The 11,334-nt window shown below is 34.9% G+C and overlaps 1 protein-coding gene across 3 annotated transcripts in view; it reads right to left on the bottom strand.

Annotated features, from left to right (window-relative positions):
- Window positions 1–73: 73 nt before the first annotated feature.
- The window catches only part of LOC106879078 (E3 ubiquitin-protein ligase PDZRN3-B), a 768,027-nt gene continuing 756,766 nt past the window's right edge, over window positions 74–11,334 (bottom strand). For all 3 annotated transcript variants that reach the window (XM_052968369.1, XM_052968370.1, XM_052968371.1), the window contains 3 exons: window positions 4,085–4,186; window positions 3,486–3,614; window positions 74–2,001 (listed from right to left, as the gene is read on the bottom strand). In XM_052968369.1, coding sequence (XP_052824329.1) covers window positions 544–2,001; window positions 3,486–3,614; window positions 4,085–4,186 — 1,689 coding nt within the window. In that variant the 3' untranslated portion in view covers window positions 74–543. The remainder of the gene's footprint in view (window positions 2,002–3,485; window positions 3,615–4,084; window positions 4,187–11,334) is intronic.

Genomic DNA, 11,334 nt, shown 5'->3' with positions numbered 1-11,334 from the left:
TATATATATTGTTGCTGTGGTCATTCTTGTTGTTTGTTTACTCCAATGTCCATCATTCATCACACTCCATTCGTTTTGGCAATGCAGTGCATAATATTGTGCAGGCAATATTAATTTGATTTTTTTTTTTTTTTTTCTTGAAATTTTTACTTTTAGAAGCTCTGTTCCATTGATACTTTAGCATTTGTGTTAGAAACGATCAACATCATTATTATTATCATTATTTTATACCAGTAATATACTGGCATCAATTCAAATGACCGTACAAAATTGGCCATGTTCCTAGTGAAGTAACTTCACTATTTATGATTGTTATGGTTTAAATTTTTCTTTCTCTTCGTTTAATTATTACAATTTCTATATACTGTTTCTATGTTTCCATTGGTCTGTTTTTGCATGTTTTATTTTCTTTTTTAAAAAGTGTATATGTAAGTATATATGCATTGTATATGTGTGTTTGTAATATATATATATATATATATATTTATGTGTAAGTATGCATGTATATCTATAAAACTTGTTTTGTCTTTTTTTTTTTTTTTATCACACAGTTGTTACTGAGAGTAAAGGATTGTAGGTTTTGCCTTCAGCTACTCGGCTGCCATGGGCTAACATCTCCTGTACAGTTACAAAATCATCTAGCACTTTTTTGCCTTTATGTTTTAACATTTTTCTATGACTCAATTCTAGAATGTTCACCTCTTTTTTGTCTTCTTCCTTTAAGGTTTCCATTTTGGCTTTCATCATCAATTCTTTCTTACGTTTCTGATCACGTGCTTTCTCAATGTGTTTCTTACGTTCCTCTTTCGGCCAGTAACGCCCAACTTTTAATTCGCTCATTGCATCATCATCTGTTGTCATGCCTGCACGCTCTTCTGAAATCTTTTTAGCCCGTTCTTTCAACATCTTATTGCGAATTGGACGCCGTGTTATGTAACGAGTACCATCTGGCCGACGCTTCACCACCCATTCCATTTGGCAGCCATCAGATGATTGTGCACCAGCACAAGCCTCACCCTGCTGACCATCGGAACCGCGACCCCCGCTGCTGCTATGACCTTTTATGCGAGAGCGTTGCTCCAGCTGCTGTTGGAAAAGTTTCTGTTGAATAGCAATAGTATGTTCCAAATTGGCATGGTTAGTGTACATGACATCAGAGTAACGCATATAAATGTCTTGTAATGACTCCCCCATGCTTTCGCAACTTTTTAGGTTACCTGACCTATGATTGACTTTGGACGAATTTTGGGTAAAAGATAAATTCTTTTTAAATTTCAGACTGTCATCGCTTGAATGATCATTGGCTTTAGTGGGTGTCTGTGTCTGCTTTTCTGTGTCGCTACCTGACGTTCGGCCAGCTGGTGGCACAAGACACAACATAGAGTTACGCAGTCCTTTATCGCTGTCGTCTGACACCTGGTTCAACTCGAGGGTCAACGGTGTGCTACGACAGCTCTCACCTGAATTATAGGCACTAGTCGTAGCTGGGTCCTTCTCTTTATCAGTTATCATAGATTGGGGAATGAGTTTGGGGGTTTGATTGCTTTCTTTGCGAGCATTATTACTGCTCTCTGCTTGCTCATGGGTAAGACCTGTATGCTTTATGTACTCCAATCTTGTTCCCATTCTGGGTACAATACGGGGACTCCTTTGTGGTTCATATCGTAACATTTCTCTCTGTTGAAGCTGTATTTTTTGTTGCTCTCTCATATGTGCACGGACAAGTTCTTGGCATTCCATTTGAATTTCTTTCATTTCTTTATCAAGCATGGCCAACTCACGGTTGATACTACCCTGGGAATCCTTGCGGCTCCTTTCTTTACGAGGACTGCCACAGCGATCCTCTAGCACTTCTCGGAACCTGTCACATACATCAACAGGTATTTCATGGCTGACATAGTCTTGGTCTGTTGAAGTAAAGCTTTCATGACGTTGTCGAAATTCTCCTTCTGTACCAAATTGCAAACTTGCTGGACACACACTTTCCCCGTCAAAGTTTTCCTACAAATAATAGAAAGGAAACAGAAAATAGTAGGAATATTAATAATAGTTAATAACAGCTTACATAACGCATACTTTATGTAATCATCACCAAACAATAGAACACAACCAACACAATTCATACTTCACACAATTATAGTTCATTGATAGTTGACAATGGCTGTTCATATAAAGTGTTTTGAGCCATGATACCAGGAATTAATCCATTTCTAGTTTCTGACCTTAGATGCAAGGGACCAGCTGAGGATTCTGGTGGCATGTTTCTTCATGTTACGTCTCCATAATCACCACACATAATAATACCAATAACTCACAACTTGGCATTCTAAACAACTACAACTAAATAAAAGAAAAACCCTTCACACAGCATATTCTACACAATCACAGTCCAATACTAAAGCACACTATACCAATCATACAGCAAACCCAACAAAATAATAGAACTCACTCTCCAAAAAAACAACGAATGCTGCACACACCTCAGAATATGAAGGTGCATTTGGAAGTGCAGTGAAAGCTTGCATATAAGTGTTGAAAACATGGGGTGGGAGTTGTAAAAATAATAATCCTTTCTACAATAAGCACAAAGCCTGAAATTTTGATAGAGATGGATAGTCGATTGCATCAACCCCAGTACTTAACTGGTATTTATTTTATCAACCCTGAAGGTTGAAAGACAAAGTTGGCATTTCTAAGTGCCATCTACACTTGACAACACAAACATTTTTATCACCATCATCTATATTTAATGTTCCTTTTCCATGCTGGCATGGGTTAGACGGTTTGACCAGAGCTGGTAAGGTCAGGCTCTATTTGTCTGTTCTGGCATGGTTTCTATGGCTGAATGTCCTTTCTAATGCTCCTCACTCCATAGAGTATACTGGGTACTTTTTATATGGTACTAGCACTAGCACTAGTGCTTTTAACATGGCACCAACACAAGTGCTTTTTATGTGGCACCAGAATGAGTTTACCAATTGACTAACTATATTTGTCTCATTAAGTTTGAGAAGATTGATATACTGACAAACAAACATCTCACAACTGCTGCTTTAAAATACATTTCAGTCAAAACTGAACAAGTGTGACCTCCAGAATCACCTTATCTCATGACTGAGGTACAATAAAATTATGCTACTGCTTATAGTGTACAAAAGGTTATATATTACTTTCTAAGTACAAATTTCCAAGACCATAAGCTAGCTTATTTGTTGGTGCAGTTGTTTCATAGCTATATGTCCTTTCTATTGCTAACCACTCAACCAACCAACGTCCAGTAATATAAACTGGTGCAAGCAGAATTAGCAGACTTGCCCATGGGTAGAGCAGACTGACAATAGTAAGATGTGATTTATGATTATATGGTAAGGAGGCCAAAATCTACACCCAAGAACCATCATAACCCCACCAGAATAAGGAGGAAGAGAAAATATGTTGTTGATATATGCATTCCACATGATGATTGGATCAAGTCTGAATCTTACCTGCTCTGAACTTTCTTCATTTTTTGTGCTTTCATCAGTACGTCCCACTCCACTATCTTTCTCCAGCTTCAGGCACGAATTTTCTGTCATTCCTGTATCTGTTGTAGCACCTTCTTCATCCATATGAACCTGAAATAAAATATAAATAATTGAGATATATTTATATAATTAAGCACTACTGAAGTGATGAGATGGAAGAGGGAAAGAGAATAAGTGAGTGAGTAAACATGTGGAAACATAAAGAGTGTGGTAATAAATTCTCAGTGATATAGTGACACAAGTTCAATTCCTAGTTGAGCCATTGTATTTCATGTACTAATTCTTGATATCTGTGGTTTTATATTTTTGTTAGTTGACAAGGCAAGGAAGAAGGGTGTTTACAAAACTGAACTGATATATTTTATATACTCCATAAAGACAAAGTTTTTAGTGAGGTTGAAGAAAAAGAATTATGAGGATAGTTTGACATCTAAGAGATTCAGAGGCTAGTAAAACTATTATTATAATTAATATACAAGAAAAATTGTAAAATAGATATATAACATATAACAGGATTTACTAATGGTGCAGTGAAACCTCGAAATAATCACTTGACCTACCTCATTGAGCATTCCTGCCATGAACTGCATTTTTTCGTGATGTTGCTCCTCTAAAATATCATCCAGCACCATGTTGTGCTCATCCATAAATCCATCATCCATCTTCAAAGAGAAATATATAAACATTAGTTTTTCACAATATTATTAAACAGTTGTAGCTAGCCGACATCCCACTAATATTATCATTTGCAAAGTCTTTGTCATCATAATAATTAATGAAAAAAAGATGTTTTTACTGTAAGGAACTTGATTACAGTAAAATCAAAAAAGAAATCCATGTTATTAGTATGAGTAAATGGAAAGCCCTACTTTTCAGTAATTCCAAAGTGTTACTAACTGTTATGATGAGGTCACATAAGGGAAAAGTCAAGTAAATCGACCCCAGCACATAGCTGAACATGCTTGATATAGCGACCAAATTCTCCTGAAATCACATCATACCGTCTTAAAAAAAAAAGAAATACTGAACAACATAAATGTAGATATAGTTTGCCTTCAAAAAAAGACAAGGCAGTTTGAACCCGTTTGATCATACATTTATTTAAACAGGATAAGTCTGGGGTTAAACTACAACAATAGAAAGGGAAGTTAAAAATTTAATCCATGATAATAATACATGGATGTTATGGTTAGCATCATGCATAACAGTAATTACTTGGTGAATTCTCTGTCAGATTTTACTATTTTATAATCATTTATGTGTTCACAAAAATGAAAAGAAACTCAGATTCCTACTTCTCTATAAACACTCATTATCAAACACAATTCTTGAAAATCATTTTTATTCTTAATATCATTAATAGTGGTAATAGCAGGTAAGAAAATGGTACATTAAATGCTTTAGCTTATAGTTACAACCTTTTAAATCCCAAGTTTAAATCCTACCAAGATCAATATTCATTTCATCTTTCTGGGGGTGGGGTGGGGGGTAGGAGGATTGGTAATGTAAGTGTCAGTCATCTCTCCTCACAAGACATTTTTGACTTTGTGTCAACACTAGAAATCATTATTATTATATCATCATTAAAGTAGATCGTTAATGTGTCTGACAAAATGCTTAGGAGTATTTTGTTTATCTTTACGCTCTGAGTTCAAATTCTGTCAAGGTCAACTTTGCCTTTCATCCTTTTGGGATCAATGAAATAAGTACCAGTTAAACACTGGGGTTGATGAAATCAACTAGTCCCTTCCCATAAAATCTCAAGTCATGTGCCTATTGTAGAAAGGATTATCATCATCATCAATAATCACAGTGAATTAGTAGAATCAGATTTATTTTGATATTTTAGTCTTGTCTTTTTACTTTCTAAGTTCAAATCTTACCAAAGTCAACTTCAGTGCTCAGCCTTCTAGACGTCAATAAACACCAGCCAAATACAAAAGTAATTTTCAATCTACTATGCATATATTTCCTTTAAAATTTTCTAACCTATGTTAGGAATCAGTAGCTGTAGAGTAGACAACAAAACTAGGAGACAGTGCTTGCCCTTGACAGCAAGGGTGCCTTAGGATCTATAAAGTTCACTGATTTTGTATATAGTACTGTTTTTCAGGCATATTATCTCATACTTGATTCTGTGAAACAAAGAAGTTTTTCTTTATAAATTGTTCTTGTAAAGGGTAATGGGGGTTCCCTCCAATTTACCCTGCTCTTTTGGCTAATTTTTTTTGTTGAGGTTTTGTTATGGCTTTATTTTTGTTGGCTTCTTTTTGCTTGCTGTAGACCTCACTTTTTGTATTATAGTTCATCCTTGTATTATTGTCCTCAATGTTTTGGATTCTTGTGGCCAATAAAAGAAATTTATGATCATCATCATCAGCACTACTGGTATTCAAATACTAATACAAGCAACTACTACTACTACTAAATATTGGCCAAGTGCCTTGAATAAACAAATCATTATTCATATTCTTCTTATTATTATTGATGATATTGCTGTTGTTGCAGGACAGAGATTAAAAGATTATTTTTTAATTACCATAGCTGGCTCCAGTCAGAGAATATACAGACATACATTATGACAAAGCACTGTGCATTGATCTTCCTCAATAACTTGTTAATTACAAAAGCTATCTTCATTAATAACTTGTTAATTATGAAAGTGAAAGAACATTAACTCATTATATATACATATATATTATATAAATATATGCACATACACATTTTATTTATACACATATACAAGCAAACAAGCGCATAATATTACATACTTGCAATCACTCATGCAGGCATGACTCCCAATGTGTATATATGAGCATGTGCAGAGAGCATATATCTATAAGCATATATCTATATCTACGAGATAGTTCGTTTTGTACGGAAATTGTGTGAGTATATAAGAGTACATTTGTAGGAAGGTAGTGTGTGTGGGGAAGGCTTACAGAAGTAAATGATAAAAGTGATGCTCTCACAATGCAACCTAAATTACTGATAGCTAAATAATATACTGTCAGCAACATATATTAACCACGACAGCTTTTAGTGGGGATGGGGGAAAAGAGGGAGAGAGAGATTCTTTTAGTAACAGCCATCAATTCCTTCCACTTCCAATCGAAAACATATAAGTTCTGAAGATTACTATAACAATCAATAGTTTGAATGGATGATAAATAAACAGAACAGCTATGTGTAAACTATATATCACTAAGTTCACTGTGAGGATGATGACTATTGTCAGTGCTTTCAATAAGCATCATGGTAAGTTCTTTAGTTAGTTTTAGCAGACATGGTTAAGACGGTGCTGCAATACCATGCCATCATAGTTCTAAGAATTTTGTCAAGGGATCCAATATTGTAGTTGCTTGTTTCAGTATGTCTAACGTCTCAAGTGTGATCCACAGATTACTGGAGGTTGCTCTTTTAAGTCATTAGATTCTCTTGAAATCCATCAAATATCTTCCAAAAATATCAAAGGCAACATTACTTTGCTTCTTCAATAATGTTTAGTAACAAGGTAATAACTTCCCCATGGCCAGACATGTTCTTACAGAATATTGGGAATGGATGACACTGCTTGACAACTATCACATTCTAGAGACAAGGAGACACAAACACTCATGCGACAAAGTTCTTTCAGTTTCCATCAACCAACCAAATCCACTCACAAAGTGCAATAGTTGCACCTATGCCATGCTTATGTATGTATATAAACTTAGGCTATTCACAAGTGTGTTTATATATATATATATATATATATATATACATACACACACACAGACAATATATATATATACACACACATATATATATGTATAGAGAGAGAGAATTAATATAGACAGCAGTGTGCAATGCTTTATCATAAAGGAAAACTGCAATTGCCACTGACTATGGTGTTAGAAACACCTACATTGCAATCTAGTTAGTGTATGTGTGTGTGTACATGTGTAAATGTTCATTATAGTCCTCCAGGTTATAACATGTTTGTCCATGTGAATTCTGTTACACTAAAGACCAAGTGGAAACAGAGAGAAGGTACACAGAGACAATGAACGTTAAGAAGTTAGAGGAAATAAGTTCTAAAAAAAATTCTCAGAAATCTTCCTTGGTGACCAAGTAGCTGGGGTGGGTGTCCTGAAAGCATAGTACCCAGAGTAAGACTGAACTGGAAAATTTTCAGTGAGCTATTTTAGTTCTGCTGGCGACAAAGGGTTGCCCCTTCAGAGTCAAGGGTGGATTGTATGATACTGGTGTTAAAAAATGTGATGCTGCATGTTAGCATTATAGAAGCTCTGAATGCAGAGGACTTTCAAAAGAAATAAAGCAAGGATGATTCACTGGATATATAATGTTAGTAATATGCATGAACAATGGAGTAGAGCTAAGCTGAGAGAAAAACTTGATATAAGAGGAATTTGCTGTAGTATGCAAGCAAGAGGACTGCAATAGTATGGGAATGCAACACGCATGAAGAAAAGCAGCTGTTTAAAGAGAAGCTGTGTTGAGACATAGGTTATAGTGGTGAAGACTGATCACAAAATGTTGCATTTCAAGGAGAGGACAAAGGACTGTTGATGGATGATATGTGGTGGTGTTGAAGATCTGATTGTGTAAATATGACAAAATGAATGTTGAAAATGGTGTTAGTGGCTAAAGATATAGTATTAATATAGGGGTAGGAGTGGCTGTGGTAAGTAGCTTGCTTACCAACCACATGGTTCCGGGTTCAGTCCCACTGCGTGGCATCTTGGGCAAATGTCTTCTACTATAGCCTCGGGCCGACCAAAGCCTTGTGAGTGGATTTGGTAGATGGAAACTGAAAGAAGCCCGTCGTATATATGTTTGTGTGTCTGTGTTTGTCCCCCTAGCATTGCTTGACAAACGATGCTGGTGTGTTTATGTCCCCCGTAACTTAGCGGTTCGGCAAAAGACACCGATAGAATAAGTACTAGGCTTACAAAGAATAAGTCCCGGGGTCGATTTGCTCAACTAAAGGCGGTGCTCCAGCATGGCCAGTCAGATGACTGAAATAAGTAAAAGAGTGTATCAGCTAATAAGTCTACATCTACTGCACCTTTGATACCCTTCATCTCCTTATCACCCATGCAACAAGAGACAGTATTGGATCTACTCCTATTTAATCCATCACCGTTACAATTCTTATCACTATGTCATTCACCATCAGCCTGTTATGAGGTTTATTATACAAGAGATGGCACCAATCTGTACCACCTTTTCTTTACTGACATTCATCTCTCTCCTCCACCGAGGACTACTTGTTACTGTCATCTATTAGTTACTCTTACCAATATCCACCTCTATTATTACCCATCACTTTCCCTTCTCAACCCAATTACTCATTCTACCATCATTTTCTTCCATCTTTCACCCACTCATTCTGGTTCTTCTGTCATTGCTCTCTCTCTCTCCCTCTTTTCCAGTTATGCTTCCTTGAGCAAACAATATAGATGTTATTCTGCTCACGAAAGGGGCATAGTATCAAACAGATGAAGAGCAGCAAATGGAGATTTAACAAGCAACATTATGGATGAGAGACTCTAAAACACGTATTATCATCCCATCATCCATCACTACCACAATTTTAACATATGTTTCACCATGCTTGCATGGGTGGGTAGGCCTTCTCCAAAACAGGAGAGAATAATATGCTCGGATATATTTTCTCAAGTATACCAAATCTCTTAGCAAAGAAAATCTAAAAATCTCTTTTAATTAAACAAAATCTAACACAAAATGTTAGGCTTGTAATGATATTAATGTGGTTTTAGAAATAATAATGATAATCAATGAAAACAACACATTTCTGAAGTGATCAAAAGACAAAATAAAACTTAACTTCTAGTATATCAATTCGTATGTGCGCACGTGTATGTGTGTGTCCATACAGACACTGACACATCACACTCTGTTCTGTTAGATATCACATGCCATAAACAATGAAGGCTGCAAAATAATATTCTTCACAGAATGTAACTTCCAGAATATGAAAAATTTTTTAATATCCAAGACTGAAATCATTGAAAATCCAAGCTGTGATATTAAGGATACTTTACAAGCTTTTTATGCCATATGAAGAGATAGACATAGATTTCACCACTTTATTTCTAACAGTCTAAGAACAAGAATGTTAAGTCTTCATATGTTGGTAATTGGCAAGGTTAGCAAAGTCATTGAATTGGATTAAGGAATAAAAACCAAGTAGATAAAGAAAAAAAAAAAAAAAAACTAATTAAGTAGCAGAAGAATGTACAAAAATTCTGAAGTAACAGTGTTATGGAGATTAACAGAGTTTGTTCAGAATTACAAGAAACATATGTGGTAGTGGTATACATCCATATTATGAAGCACTTTTGATTAGCTATGAGTTGGATGTCTACTTTAGTTGTTGCTCTTGTTTAACTTCAGGATCTACTTTAACCGTTTAGCATTTAAACTGGCCATATCTACCCCAAATTTCACACCAGTTTTACTTTCAAACTAACCATATTTAGCCTCTTATACCTCTCCTACAATGTTTTTCCAAGAGTAAACAATTACATCATCAAAATCTTGAAGCTATGACATAATGCATAATTAATCCAAAACAAATTAAATTTGACAGTGCTAATATTCTATATTAATCAATCAAAATCATTCTATGACCACCGAAGTAAATTTTTTAACATGTCTTCTCATCTTTTACCATGATAGGAATGATTTGAAGGAAATTTGGTCATTATTTTGAGCAAGATGAGGCACTGTTTGAAAGTTTCCCCACTGGAGTGGGTTTATTTTGGTAAACCTTATATGGACTAACCTCATAACATTTCCAAAGCCACTACAACACTACATATAAAATATGATTTAAAAAAAAAAATTTTTAATAAAAAATAGGGAACTCCTTTAGAGTAGAGGAACTCTTTAGTAATACCACAGATAACCTCTCTAGTGTCAGTGGCACAATAATATGCACCTGGTCTACATTGCAATTTGGTTAGTGACAAGAAGCACTACTAGTTGTCAAAACAATGGAAGGTCAAAAAGAGTGAAGTTTTTTTTTTTTTCTCTGTTGTTGTGTATATCAAACACTGAAGGACTAAGAAGAAAATGTTGAGATGCTTTAAGACTTGTCCAATCCATGACAGCATAGAAAAAAAAAAACACCATGAAATGCGATCTAATATATATATATATATATATATATATATAAACACATTCACATGTATATACATATATACATATGCACACACACACACACACTTGGATAGAAAGACAAATACAGCACATATGTATATATGTATGTACCATTATGCACACGCGCACGCGCGCACACACACACACAGACTATTAAGCAAGGAATTCAGCCTATTTTGAAAGAATATTATCTGAGATAATAAAGGAAATTAAGATCTATTTCCATCTTGAAATATGGAAGAAATTTCTGTAAACATAGAATTTAGCAAACAGATTCCATGGTTTTAACTTATTGCTGGTTTGTTTGTTTTATAATTTCTATGTGTTTTAAATATTTCCGCAAACAATTTTGTAAACGCGTCAAATATCGGGAGTTATTGAGTTAGTACTATGCTATTTCTGTGTCCTAAACACTTTGCATACCCTCTTCTCCTAACACGCACACAAACATAATCATATATATATAAATATATATACACACACACACACACACACATATATAAATGAATGTGCATGCACACAGTCATTGTATAGAATGTGTGTGTGTGTAAATATATATATGTATGTATGTATATATATATATATATATATATATATATATATATATATATATATATAT

The sequence above is a fragment of the Octopus bimaculoides genome, chromosome 5 (genome assembly GCF_001194135.2).
Source record: "Octopus bimaculoides isolate UCB-OBI-ISO-001 chromosome 5, ASM119413v2, whole genome shotgun sequence".
In the NCBI taxonomy this organism is placed as follows: Eukaryota; Metazoa; Mollusca; class Cephalopoda; order Octopoda; family Octopodidae; genus Octopus; species Octopus bimaculoides.
The sequence above is the reverse complement of the archived record's forward strand: the minus strand, read 5'-3'. Positions and strand labels throughout refer to the sequence as shown.